Genomic DNA, 14,808 nt, shown 5'->3' with positions numbered 1-14,808 from the left:
ATTTATTATTCCCTTTACTGGAGTTCATTTAGCCTATCCTCTTACAGGTTTGGTGACGTTAAAGCATTAACTTTCTTTACGTGCTTGCAAGCCAGCAGTGGCCTGTCAAAATTGTGATCTGCAACTCTGTACTTACCGCACCACCTGGCGGCCACTGAGAGCAACTGAATCAATTTCGTGAATTGAAGCGCATTTTTACAGTCCATGTTTTAAAAAAAAAAATCGCTCAAGTAGGCCCTAATGTTGCAAATTCTTTGCCACACCCACTATTTGGTTTTGCTTTATCTTGTGTAGTGTGCATCTGAAAATACAAATAATTTTGTGCCACAAAAGAAAAGCAACACTTTTTTATTTGTCTTTAGCCATTGTTTCTAAACCTCTAAACCCCATTTTGACCAGCTCCTGTCTTACTCAAGCAAATAAAAACCGTGTTCTCTTGGTATTTTACTGTTATAGGATATTTTTATATTCCATTTAGTTAGATTTCATATCTAAAAACTTTGCCAGTTTAATCAGTTTTTTGACCTATAGGCAACTTCTAAGCAGCTTCAAGAAACCAACATGTCTCCTTAGGGTAGCTATATAGTTCCACCTTCCAGTGTGGTGCAGAAGATTGTTGGCCTGATGTCTGTGTTCAGACAGAACACAAGTCAAAGGGTTTAATACTGCTATATATGAGTGTGCCTATAGTTATGTGTATCCTTATCTGAACAGTCCTCGGTATAGATTCTAAGAGAGATTTTCTCTACATTCAGGTCGGCGCTGACTTGATTAGAATATTATAATTGTCACACATCTAGTCCATTACTCTTTATTTTTTGTGTCACACTGTAATACGGTGACACTCTCTGGTGCAACATCCTACATGTCAGAAAGATTTAATGATGTATGGTTAAAATTGGAACTCTCTAATACTTAATCAAGATGGCGGTTCCAAGATGGCAGCCATGTGAAATCGGTAAGTGCCAATATGTCTTCCAAGCCACTTAAAAGTCAATCTTGTTGTCAATATATACATTTTCTGGGTCAAGGAATGCATTAAAATATTATTAGATGATTATTTGTGCCAAGATCAAATACATATGTTTATTTTGGCAATGTATTACATCATTTTCATTGGTTCATGGGCAGTTGGACATTCATGTCCGACTGCACTCTTCCCAAATCTGGTCCTAAGCCGCCTGACTATTTGAAATAATAATGTTAGCATTTTAAATCTACATTATGTTAAAGGAATGGTAGAACTCATATTGCCATTACAAGGTTGTTTTAGGTTTTAAAAGGTCAATCCACAAGGCCAACTCTCCATTGTTCAAGTTATCCTTACAGCAAATTCACAAATAAGTCAAAATCTACAGATGGACAGAAAATACCACAACAAAGATTTAAAAAAGTAAAACTTTGAATTCATTTCATACAATCTTCTTTTATTTCATATAGAGATAAAGAAATATAACAGAGAACTAAAACAGAAAAGTCTGGGCAACAGCCAAAGTACACAAAGAGAGAAACTGTTATCAGAACACAGTCTGTTGGTGCAAAAGTGGGGATAGATGTGGAGAATGAAAAAAGTGAAAACTATTCAAATAAAAAAAATAAAAATACAATTTTGCCGTTAATGACCATCTCCTTCAACGGGACAAGAAGAAGGTGACCTATCAGAACTCCAAGATGAATCTCAGGGCAGGAAAACAACCTTAATCCACAAGTAGAATACACTGTTTCTTTACCCAACAGTTACTCGTTTTCCAAAGTGACCGACGTGAGGGTAATTTGTTTTCTGTCAAAGTAGAAAAAAACAACTTTCCGAACCAAGTGTGTAGTCCCATTTAACATGAAAGCATTTTAGTGTTTATTCATTGACTACAAGGATTTGACAAACTAAGAACAACGCTGACATCATTCAGACCGGCAGATTCTCTCACTCAACTCCACGTGTGAATTGGCATTATTTATATAAACAGTGACACGTGATTTAATTCTTTCTTCACTTTTAAGATGTTTTACAACCAGAAAAAATAGGAGCACATAAAACAGAACAGAGAACAGGGATGGAGTGGAGGTTTGGCTGAAAATCAGACCGGCCAGGCCGGGATCAATCTGAAACATCAGACTGCCGACTACAGTATGACTACCCTATGCCTTTTCCCCCATCGAATCACACGACTTCCCCAGATTCACAACTTCAGTTACCTTAAGGAGTCCATGCTTTGCTGATTTTTATTGTATGATGTACGCCAAGTAGTGCCAGAAAGTATGCTAAAAGAAACTATCATACTCCTTTCAGGGGAACTTAAGGAGAACTGACAAAGGTGTAGTAGTGCTGTCATTAACAGTTATTATTTTGTCAACGGGTTTGTTTGGACACAGGTTGCGTCATGGCTACTTTTCGTATCGCAGATTGCAGTTTGAGATTTCAGATGCTGGACTGCAGCTCTTATCTCAAAGACACTGTCTCCTCTTTATTTGTTCACTCATTTATTATCATTAATCAAAGGAACGGCCCCACTCATTCAACACACGCTTATCATCTCCAATAGTAGAGCACACTGACATAAAATGAAGAAATCAGAGAAATGCAGGAAACAACACACAGAATTTCATCTCTCCAGTATGGCTTATCACTTCCTGTACGCGATACATTTCCATCAGGTGAAAAGTAACAATCATTCAGAGTTATGCTCAAAGTGTTCCTCAGAGCACATGAGCTTAAACTAGTGGCGTTTAAAGACAGGCTGGGTATCTCTCAGGGGTCGTATGTCTTTCTCTATTTTTGCTTACTGCTTCACATAAGAAGTCATTCTTTTGAATCAAAAACCACATTTTGGGAACATTTTCTTCAAATTCACAATGTACAATGCATCAGCTGAGTTCCAGTTCAAACATGGCGACTAAGCCTGTGGGCTGAAGGTTTCCAAGCTGATCAGGTCTCAGGCTTACATAACAAAATTTTTAACATTCTTTCCTTTATATCAATTCCACCATTTCCCCATTTACCACACATTTAAATACAACCTTTAACACACCATTTCAGGTTGTTTTTTTAAATAATTGAAGTACTTAATTTGGTTCCTTTTGATCATTGCCAGTCCCACAGTTTAAACGAGTCACTACTTCAGGCACAAGAGGAAGGGATTTTTCCCCTTACTGGGTTAATGTTTGAGATCAGTGGAGTTCCAAATAAGCTGCTGTATCCGGGGTTACATTTGGTTTGACAGTTTTTGGTCTGCTTGTATGCATGCTTACTGAATCTGTTACGTAATACATCAGCAAGGGCACTACAAGATTCTTTCTGCAACACACAAAAACGTTGGGAGAATTGTGAAAAACAGAACCCTTTCTTATCGAGTCAAACATGTTAAGACAAATTCTGTACATCAACATTTTGTGCAGTTTCCAAATTCTTCATTTGAGATGTTTTTGAAGGAACCTGCTGAGATAATTCGAACGTATTCAACATCACTCTTGCTCATGATTCACTATCTTAGGCAGCTGGAGAGTATTTATAATTTAGATCAAAAGTTCACAAGCTTAAAAACAATTTAGCAGATTGTCAACACTGTGATCTATCATCTGAAATCATCTGTTTCCTCTGACTGACATTAATGAACAACGGCAGGTGGGAAATTGGAGATTTGATCATTTGCATAATAGTGTAAGACGTCTACAGCGATGACTGTCGACAAAATGAATGAATCACTGACCGTTTTGGTCCGAATAGTATTTACGAGGCGCTTTAGACAAAGTAATTTAGCTGCCCATCATCCTCTCTCGGAGATTATTCATCACAGGCCCCTGCTTTCTCTGCGATTTTTTAAAGATGAAGTATGTTACCAGTGCAAAGGATGTGAATGGGGAACTGTGCAGGCGTTATTAGTCCACAAAAAAATAATTTATCCTCATGAGTCAGTGTCTGAGAAGCAATGAATCAGAGTCCAGTTTGACGCAGCACAGATGCAAACTCTGAATCTGAGCCGTATAAATCATTTTGTGTAAACCCAGACGGTCTGTGCGTTCCACACATACGTACTCTCTAACCTTCCCTGATCTCGATCACTCCTCTGTATTCATGATGTGGCACTTACTACAATTACAACCACGACAGATGAGGACCACTTTCATCCACCCATACAACTGAGAGGCTATTACTGATTCCTGTATGGTTACAGATTCTACATGGAGGAAGTGTAAAAGGATACAGGGTGACGCATCAGGAGATAACCTTGAAAATATCATAACTCATAAATCAAGAAAAAAAAAAAATAATAATATTAATCCAAATCCCCATCCACAGTTGTGTGTGAGTGTAACAACATCAACACGTCTTGTTAGTGCTCAGAGTTTGTGTTTTTGTTATTGTACAGATATTTTTTGAACTGACCCAGAAAGAAAAAACAAAACAGTTTTCAATTGAACCTACAACGGGCAGCTAAAGATTTTTGGGACATCGTCTTGTTCTCTGCCTGTTGTTCCAGAGACAGCAGGCGGCAAATCGATGTAGTCTGGAAAATCCACTTCACCTGGCACCTCTTCAAATCCTGAAGTTCATCAGCAGGACAGGACCTGCAGCAGCTTCTCTCCTCCGATCCAGCAGTTGGTACTGAGCTCTTAACGTTTCACACTTCCTGCGTCACACGTGGTTACATCAAGTCAAAAGCCGATGTCATTTCTCCACTCGTTTTCCGAATGTCGTGTTGCAGCTTCTGCCTTTCCCCAAGTATCAAAAAATGGCCGAGTCTCTGTCGATGACTGCTTTCGATCGGAGAACGATTAAGGCCGCTCCATAAAGAGTTACAAAAAGAATATTGTACACCCATTTTGTTATTTATTTAGAAAGCAAGAGAAAGAGACACACGCAGCAGAGGACCGAGCCCTGCGAGATAGGATCGAGTTCAGACAAGAGAGAATTTTTGTAGATGTTCAGTCTGATACAGGAAGGAAGGGAAGAATTAAGTGTCCAGTTTGCCCTCTTACACTGAGCATTTACAGCCAACACGTCTGAACTTAAAGCGCTGTACAGTAAGATCCCTGCGGTGCTTACGATTACACTGACGGAGTGTTTTCGTATGAACTGCTGGAGGATGTCGTGTGTGTCTGTGTGTTTGTGATATAGAGTGTGCCTAATCACTGTCATTTGACGCGCCTGTATTCTAGACAGGGACCTGAACATGTCGGTATACCTGCGTCTGACACAGAACAGAGCGTGTATATCTGTACATGTAGGTCCTGTTTGTTACGATCTAGAAGGTGCGTCCTCGAAGCTTATGATGCTGGACTCTGGGTGTTGAGCTCCGCCTGTGGAGGCCGCGCCACCGCTCTGTGACATCGAGGACGAGGATGTGGATGAGAGGGAGCCGCCGACGGGTCCCCCAGCCAATCGAGGTGTGGAGGTTGAGGGGTCACGCCCTGGGAGGAGAGGCTGCGTGTCGGTTCTGACCTCGTCGTCTTCGTCGTCGTCTTCGTCGTCCATGCTGGGCCAGGCGGACTGGTCTTCCACGCGCTTGAGCCGTTCGTTCAGAGCCTTGAGGGCCAGTTGTCTGCAGAGGAGAGGGAAAGAGAGGCGCTTGTCATCAAGGGAGTCCTGTTATTTATTGATAAGTGCACCAATGAAAAGTATAAAAGACACGAGATCTTTGCATCGACATCACGATTACGGGGAAGAGTATTCCTCATCAGAAATAAAGTCCACTTGTTATAGCTGACTTAATGTCAATAATGTCTGATGTGTTTCACTTGAGGCCTGAAGCATCACTGCAGCAGCCTGCCAACAATACAAATCTTTGACTGTGATTTTCTACAGTCATTTCTACATTTTTCAAACCCTAAAGTTGACTGAACTTTTTGTCACTGAGACAAGTAAAAGGATTTTAAGGGATTTCATGGAACAACAAAAATAAATAGTAATTGACTGTTTCAGAGCCAAGACCTTTAAAACCTTTAGTTAAAATATATTATAAAACTTCCTTCAAATATTAAATTTTTGTCATGATTTTTAATCAAACCTTGTCAAAAAATCTCTTTCTGCAGTTATTTGGTATTCACATTATGGGAAGTGTCGTTTAGGTTTTTGATAAAGCCCACATAAAATCAAAGGGTTAGGGTTAGCGGATATAAAAAGTCTACACACCAATGTTAAAATGTCAGTTTTTGTGACTGCTTTGACTGCTTTGACTGCTTTTTAAAACTTGTTATATTTCTGTGGCAAATCCCTCTCCAGCTCATATTTGATGAGACTCAGTCCATCTGGGACCTAAATTAGGTTAGAGTATTCAATTGGAAGGATATTAGAGCACTGCAGTTTATGTAACTCACACATTGTTCTCAAAGAGAAAAACAACACACACAAAAGTCTGACTGCCTTATTTTGCATAATAATAGTAATAACAAATGTGGTCATTTGGAATAAAAGTATGCAAAAAAGTTAGTTGATTGTAAAACATCTAGGAAATAGATAGCTATTTCAAATTGTCCTTTCATAATGGCAGCTATGACAAACATCACTTTTGCATTTTGTAATATCTATGCATAGGTCCTTAGGATCATGAATTTTTTGCATAGCCTAATTTCTATTTTGCTCCTGGTTTTGTATAACATGACCTGTCAGGTGACCTCAGGGTTGTATATATTAGGCATGCAACAATTCTCAATCAAATATTGAACCGTTCGGTACGGCATCCACGGTTCAATACTGACGTGGGAATTGCGGTTTTAACGGTTTGGCGTTTAACTAGTTTCCGCGCATTGTATTTCTCTCTAAATTGGCTCTGTGTGTGCCTTTGTGTGCCTGTGAGTCAGCGCTCAGGGATGATGAAACCCTGCCCGCCAAGTGAGTTAATAGCCAATCACCACGCGTTAAAGTTTGGTAACGCTGACAACAACATTACAATTCCCGGTGGGCCGGGCTGCCTGAAGGGCCGCCAGGGCCGGTACAGTGACAGTTTATAGATCATACAGGCTGCAGTCATTGCTCAAGTAGCGTTACACTATAGCCCAGTTTCTGATAGTGTGGAGCGAGCGTGCACGCCTGGAAAACATGTACTGTGCAATGTTTCCCACTCGTCCAGCTATATTAACGGCCGCAAACACCCTTTTTCCGAAAGCCTCTCTCCCTCATTATGTCAAAAACATGCATTAAAAGATAACTGTGGGTCCGCGAATGTGAGAGGGAGAGAGAGCTATACGGGTGAGCGAGAGTCGGGGGACGTGCCATTACGCATATAAGTGGACGGACAAGAAACAAAAAGTGAAATTGATCATCTGCTCTACAGTTTACATGTTAACCAGTGAAGTATGTGAGAGTGCTCCTCTGTCTGTGCGTCTGCGCATCACCCTCACTGCTCTTATTAAAAACTCTAAACTGGTCATAGACCACGTCTGAACCTTCAGTGTGAGGTTTGATGTCTTTTGAAATGTTCTTAAATCGTCGTTTGAGCTGCTGTTAATACTCAAAATATTTACAATACTGAACATTAAAGAATAAGAGAGGAGCGATAATCGTAACTAAAAGAGAAATATGGCAGTATGCCACCAATGCACTTTTTTGTTGACATTAATTGAGCTAATTGTAGTTTATTTCATGTTCAAATCAAATCTGACCTTTGCAATTGGCTGAAAGGAGAGCACCTGAATTTGTTTTGCTTCAAAGTAAATAAATAGTTTTAACACTGGAAACATTTTAACGGCCCGGCCCGTCAGAACCAAACCGTGAACTGTGACCAAAAAACCGAGGTACGTATTGAACCGTGGTTCAATACCACGGTTCGGGCTGACTGTATTGTTGGATCCCTAGTATATTTGTGGAGGTGTGTCCATTGACTTGTTCATGTCTGATGACGGGTGAGAGCCTCGAAACGTTACACGAGAGTCCATTAAATTTCATTTGTTGGAGCTACTTCTGGTGAGCGGAGTCAGTACTTTTTTCTATCTTTGATGTTTTTTGGTCCAGCACCCAGCACTTTTCAACCTTCTCGGATGTGTGTGCCTTTTTGTATGACAAACGTGTCAAACAATGAAACAAAATGAATGTTTTTGAATGAAGAAGTAACATGATTTAAACATCATCCCCTTAACAATCATTTCCCACATAGACCTCTCAATCAGTAGCTAACAAATATCAAGCACTTACAGATGCTATTTACACATGATGTAAATATTCAATGTTTGTCACGCTCGAAGATGGGATGATGTCCGTAAGAGCAGCAGCATACCGAACAGCAAACGGACGTATTTCAGCAAAAAAAGGTGCGTCTGTACGCGGCTGCTCTACCCGGATTAAAAGATGTTAAAGGACATTGAGTGTGCTGACTTTTCTACTGTCTTCTAAGTCTTTTTAGGGTTGTACACCTGAAGAGTTCTTACTGTTTGAGTGTGCTTATTGTTCTACTGTTTACACTTGAAGATGGAAACATTTCCCTGACTAAGATGAGCTGAGATAAAGACGAAAACACAAAGAAGCTCAACCAGTTACTGGAGAAAAAAAAAGTCTATTTTAACTCGCTTGGTGTCACAACATTGTGCAACTGCGTATCAGATGTCGGTATACAGATGTGTGATTGCTCAGCAAACCTTACCTGGATCGAAAATGTCTACCTTTCCTCATTCATTTTCCAGTTATACTTGTAAACAAAAACTTGTGCAAAAAAAAAACAAGTTTCCCCAGCCTGGAGCCTGACCAAGGCTGCATTTATGTGGTACTCAACTTAACCATTAGGCAAAAAAAAAAAGTTCAATTACCCCCTTCACAATTACAGGATCACAATCTGTGTGTGTGTGTGTGTGTGTGTGTGTGTGTGTGTGTGTGTGTGTGTGTGTGTGTGTGTGTGTGTGTGTGTGTGTGTGTGTGTGTGTGTGTGTGTGTGTGTGTGTGTGTGTGTGTGTGTGTGTGTGTGTGTGTGTGTGTGTGTGTGTGTAACGTCATCTGTATGACAGCTTGGGAGTGTGTCTGCTCGACAATGGAGCAGAAGGAAATAAACACTGACAGCTTGAGAAGTGTAAGTGAGTGTGCTAAAGAGTCTGTGTGTTGTAGAGCCTAAGACATGAGCATGTTCAAACTGTTTGTCAAGTATGGCAGAAAAAAGACAGAGGCCTAACAGACCTTCACTGTGTAAATAAAATGAAAAACAATACTTAGTCTCTCTGGAAGGTATTTATCTTACTCTATGGGTGTGTGTGTATACTGTTTACTTATGTATTTATAGTCTTAATTCTTCCCTGTTTGCTCTTACTCACCTCCTCCTCTCTGCGTCTTGAGGATCTGTTCCTGGCAGGCTGATAGTGATGGAGGAGGGCGCCCCCACGTCGTACCTCTTCACCATCTTCCTGCAAATCTTGATTTTCACCAGGGCTGAGTGGACCAGCCCAGCCAGCAGCCCCACGGCCGGCTGAAGTGCCTCAGGGAAGAAACTAGCAAAGGCAAAGTGGTCCGACATGTCGCCGCGGCCCCGGCTGTGCCTTTGGTAGAAACGAAGGTAGACCCAGCCGGACAGAGCGCCATAGCTGTATGAAGCCAGGGGGGCGGAGCTCTCAAGCAGCCCAGAAAGGCGCAGTAAAGCCAGAAGAAGGAGGACCAACGCTGGTGCTGCTTTGAGTCTCACCTGGAATGAGAAGGGGGATTATTTAAGTTCTTAAATAAATCATCAGGTACAGATAACTGCCCTTTTTTGTCCAAAAATCAACATGCCTGCCAGTTTCCATAATGTGCTCAACCCAGCTAGAGTCAGGAATTGTAAGACCAAACAAAAGCTTCTAAAATGCGAGGGTGACAGGCAGAAATCACAGTAATAATGTGCCAGTGGTTTGATGACGTTTGTTTGCTAACATAATCAGCTAAGGGTTGGGAGATTAGAGTGAGGGAACTTTTTTTTGTAACACAGAACTCCTAAGCTGCACAAGAAGAAGGCTAAGGAAAAATGACCTGCCTTTAAAAATGATACATGAGGAACCCTGTACTTGAGCAAAAGACTAAACCCTTATCCCGACACCAACTGTAGGATTTTCTGTAAAACGGGGTATTTGAACAGATTGTCTTCCAATCTTGGACAATAAACGCAGCAGGCCTAAACCAGAGGACACAGGTCAAGTAGAGCAAACACTAGACAGCTCAACACTGACCTGTGAACCATAGATTGATGTTGTCAGTAAGAAAGTATGAGCTTGCATTTTGCCCTCAAAAAGACTGACATTCATTACCTTAACATATCAGCATTTAAAGCACAACAGAGACATTAGAAAACACTAAAAAGGAGAGGTTCTACTTGGAAGTAAGAAGATAAAAACACAGAAATGCTGTGACATACAGACGGCACAAATGGAACAATGTATATTCCAAGAAAATCTTATTTAAACAACGTGGGAAGACTTCTCACTGAAAAATCAAAGTATGTGCAAAGTAAGACACGTTCCATATTAAAATAATAATTCTACCTGTTAGTGTTTACTTGTTTGTTCTGCCTTTAATAAGTTATTAATAGTAAAATGCCTGTTTGGCGTATTCCACCAGTGAGAAATTTGAGTAAAGGCCTGAGTGAAATGTTGCTGGATGGAAGCAAGACAGAACAAACATAATGGGCATGTTTATTTCCGGCACTGAAAAGTCTTGCACTATAAGAAGTATTTGACTTCGGGGATAACCTTTGATTAACTTTTTCAAAAGACAATACTAAAAGGAAAGTGTGTGTAAATTTGAGTACTTCAGTGCCTTTCCTATGACTTAATTACTTATTTGTCCATTTTAAGAGCTCCACGTTAAACTCACTGCTGCCTAAATAGCTGAAAACACACAGTACATATCCAACCTCTTCAAGACTGAAAACAAGAAGCATTAAGTGCATACCTTAAGCTTAAGTATCTGGCAGATTACCTTTACTTAGAAATAATTGTGTCCCTACTCTTTGCTTACCCATTGTGAAATTCTCTGTTGTTTCAAAGTAAAAAAAAAAAGTTTATTCTATTTGTGACTGTGGCTGGAAGATGTACATGTGTCCTACACAGAATCTGACACAGACACATGTTATGCTGGTTTGGTGTCCACTGTTCAGTGCTGTTCAACATTCTTGTTTGGATACATTCTCAAGTGAACTACACCGCCCTACTCCTCACTGGTCTGGAACAGATTCAAGCAGAACAGTGATACTTTGCTTCATGTGTTGTACTCACCTGTGGCACTCTGAGTACTGTAGTATCCCCCATAGTCTGCTTCAGTGCCACAAGGACACCGCCCAGGAACCCAGCTGCTCCATGCATTTGAACAGCAAACAAGAAGTCCAGGTCAAAGGTGGCAACATAGGTGAGGAGGTAGGAGAGGCCTGCCAGGAGGCCTGCAGAGACGTTGACCACTGTGAAAAAGATCAGGAGCTCCAGAGCGCCCCACAGAGGCTCCAGCAGGCGCCCGCAAGCCATAACTGTCCCAACATTGGCTGCCACACCCCAGACATGCTGCTCCACCACCCCATGGGTCACCAATGTCCACACCCAAAAGTTAGGTGGAAATAGATATCCTGGGGTCACCCCAAGTGCGTATGGAGTGTCAACAGCCCATGACAACAGGTAGAGGATGACCACCACAGCACTTATACTTTTTACCACAACACTGGTGCTGGCAAGGGCAGCCAGGAAGTGCTGTCTAGCCACCGGCAGGTAACGATTCATTTTTGGTCTGTTGTGGAGGAGATCCTTCTTGAGCAAAGCAGCTCAAGAGAATAAAACAGCGGGTCAGTTGTTTCTGTTGCAGCAGATGTTGGAGAGAGTTTAATTATGCCAAGCAGAACAGGTGACACCCGGTATCAAAATCCCCTCCTCTCTGTGAGACTTCATTCGGATTGCTAGCTTTGAGTTGATCGATATGGCGTTGTTAATCAAGTGAGTGAGGTCAATTTGTCTGTCCAACAAAGTAACAAACTAAAGGGTGTAGCTGATAATCCTAAGGATGTGATAACCTTAGCTAGGTAACCCTGTGATCCTGCTGCCGAGCTAGCGACCTAGACAAAAGAAGACCAACCTCACAGTTCACTTCCAGGTAACATGCAGATGGCTGTAGCCAAATGTGCAAATCAAAAATGATACTAATAACACTCAGAGTCAACTTCTTCAGAAGATCTCGGCTGGCTTTGCGTGTAAACACAGGACAGCTAATGTTAGCTAGCTGTCAAAATGTAAGCGTCTTATCCTCCGCTGATTTATGTCCACCACGGAGGAAAAGAACAGTCTTCGCTTTATTATGATAGGACAGTTACCGTAAAACCTGAACGGTCAAATCTGTTCACGTAGTTCCCGTCTTGGTCCTCTACGCCTTTTCGGCCCGGTGTCTACCGGGGGCTAGCCCGAGGATTTCCAGTAGCTAGCAACAGGCCTCCATAACAATGTTAGAAGCGCTTCTGAACTAGCGTCAGTTTGTGTAAAATTCACAGGTACTTTATACTACCTTGGCTTCACACGTCTAATTTAATGTACTTCCGTCTTTTGAGCTTTTGAGGACGAGTCGCCGGAGGAAATTCTGTTGTCTTGATAGGTAGCCTCCTCCTCCTCCTCGTAACTCCACTCAACAACTGACCTGCGCTGTCTGCCACCGTCATCAACAATCGGTGAAAAAACGTCAAGTCACGTAACTTTCGAGCACCAAAGCATGCCGGGAATCCGAGTTCTCTATAAGATATGTTTATTGTCACTGTACAAGTAGGCTACAACGAAATATTGTTGGAGCAAGCCTATAGATGCCTAATATATAGAAATATGCAAATATACAAATACTAAAACCAAATATTCAAATAAGAAATACAATTAAATAATACGATATAGTATTATTAAATATATATTATTATAATCCGAGTTCTCTATTACATAGTTTACATTTTATTTATGTAACATCTTTGTTGTCCACGTTTGCACATAGGCCTGCAGTATATGATTTGTACAGAAAAAAAACATTCATTTAATTAAAATGTAGACCGTAAAGGTGTGCATTTTAGTTAAGGAAATATTTTAGCATAACATTAACGTTTTTTGTTCTTTTTTTTGTTTTTATCAGTAGGCCCACTTACTAATCATATTGCAGCTTAAATATTAGCATAATTATGTGCATTGTTTCGTGAACTTCTTTAACAATACTCACAGTAAATGAACAATAACAACCTACTATAGCTGCCTACAAGTTAATCCTCAAGTCGGCCTACCCAATCGATCATTCACAGGTTTGTTTGTGGCTGCATATGAAGTTTGGATACTGAATACTACCATTAAAATACATTTAGCTGATACTGCAAAACCAATAGATATGTTCCTATATATATTTATATACTAACAAAATTGTATGCAGAGATATTACTTGCATATTACTTAATTTTACACCACTAGATTAAGGATCTAAAATGATATTGGATCTTTACTCTCCAACCACTGTAAGCTTGTATATTTCATAAACATTATTATTGCTGTTCCTCTAAAATAGATAAAAAGCACATTAGAGCAGTACAAAGAGTTGTACTTTTTTTTCTTACCCATTCAAAAATACTCTCAAAACACATACAAATAACTCATATGCATTTATTTTATACTGAACAACCACAACTTACATTACTTCAACAAAAAAAGGACCTTCAGGTTGTAACAAAGATGAAATACACCGACCATAACAGCAACTTCCATTTAAACTTTACAGAAACAGATAAAGACCACAGGCACAATTTAATATAAAAATAAAAAGTATGTGATACTTCTTGTGCTTCACATGCTGTATAGGCTCACATACAACACCTTTTGGACTTAACTTCAAGACTCATGCACTAAAACTGTTTGAACCAGCTTCTTCATGTTCAAGCTGAACCACCGGCCAGCAATAGATTTTTTTTTCTGGCTGTGGTGAATAACTTAAATCTGTTTTATATATTTGATTTAGAGGCACAACTTAAAACCATAGTATGGTGATGAGAGTGGATGTTCATTCTGGAAATTACCATCATTGTGGATGGTACAAAAGAAATCATAGTGATGGACAGTACCGATGTCCACACAAACAAAAACTGGTTTTGCAGTTTAATAACCTTTAGTAATGTGAGTAGGACCCCCCCCCCCCCCCCCCCCCCCCCCCCGTCCCTGCAAAGCCATGAGAACCAAACCAAACGTCTGTTTGAAGAATCACATGACATTATACACTTTTTTGATATCATTTAGACTTTTGAAAAAGGAGGCCCATGATCCATTATCTTAATCTACTATGTCCTCTTTTGGTTAGCTGAATACTATACTACATGAGACGACCACAAACCTAAAAACTCAAAGTCTTTGAAATAAAAGCTCATGAATTTTGATAACTCCAAAACCTTCAACGCAAACATCTGCTTTAAGACAGAGTTCTAACGCAAAGAGAAACTCCTCTAAGCGAGTGACCTTTAATTAAAGTGACAAACCAAACCCATGTTTCACCCTCAATGTTACGTTTCAATGATCTACTGCTTAACTAGAAGAACAGGATCATTACATATACTGATAAAACCAATACAATGATATGTATTGATGCAAACCAATAAACAGAGGACAACAACCCAGTGTAGCTCTTATATTTGAAGCTGGCTCAGTTTAGCTATAAATCTGAGGGGGGAAAAAAAGAGTTCTTTCTACAATTGTGATGACTATTTGTAATTCAATTAAAACATACAGCTAAGAAAAACAGACTGTGTTCTTAAGATGTCACTTATTTTACATTATTCCCCTACTTATCGAAGTGAACTGTCTGTGTTGCTTCGGTTTATTTAGTGTCCAAATGTACCTCTTTTTTTAAAACTTTAACTTTAACTTTAAAATAGGTTTAAGCAGAAC

General features: G+C 40.1%; 1 protein-coding gene and 1 long non-coding RNA gene across 2 annotated transcripts in view; both read right to left on the bottom strand.

The window, feature by feature from the left end:
- The window catches only part of LOC132989517 (uncharacterized), a 216,555-nt gene that overhangs the window by 92,919 nt on the left and 108,828 nt on the right, over window positions 1–14,808 (bottom strand). The window lies entirely within an intron of this gene.
- Window positions 1,407–12,548, bottom strand: tmem115 (transmembrane protein 115). The gene is made up of 3 exons (XM_061056609.1): window positions 11,155–12,548; window positions 9,229–9,593; window positions 1,407–5,537 (listed from the first exon to the last, which is right to left on the bottom strand). The coding sequence occupies exons 1-3, from the start codon at window positions 11,644–11,646 to the stop codon at window positions 5,234–5,236; spliced, it is 1,161 nt and encodes a 386-aa protein (XP_060912592.1). The 5' UTR covers window positions 11,647–12,548; the 3' UTR covers window positions 1,407–5,233.

This window comes from Labrus mixtus, chromosome 15, assembly GCF_963584025.1.
Source record: "Labrus mixtus chromosome 15, fLabMix1.1, whole genome shotgun sequence".
Taxonomy (NCBI): domain Eukaryota; kingdom Metazoa; phylum Chordata; class Actinopteri; order Labriformes; family Labridae; genus Labrus; species Labrus mixtus.
The sequence above is the reverse complement of the archived record's forward strand: the minus strand, read 5'-3'. Positions and strand labels throughout refer to the sequence as shown.

Bases quoted from the DNA above. Each gene is read 5' to 3' on its own strand.
- tmem115 (XM_061056609.1), bottom strand. From the start codon at position 11,646: ATGAATCGTTACCTGCCGGTGGCTAGACAGCACTTCCTGGCTGCCCTT. The intron at 9,594-11,154 runs GTGAGTACAACA...TTCTCATTCCAG, and splicing joins CAGTACTCAGAGTGCCACAG to GTGAGACTCAAAGCAGCACC. The intron at 5,538-9,228 runs GTGAGTAAGAGC...TCTCCTCTGCAG, and splicing joins CAAGACGCAGAGAGGAGGAG to ACAACTGGCCCTCAAGGCTC.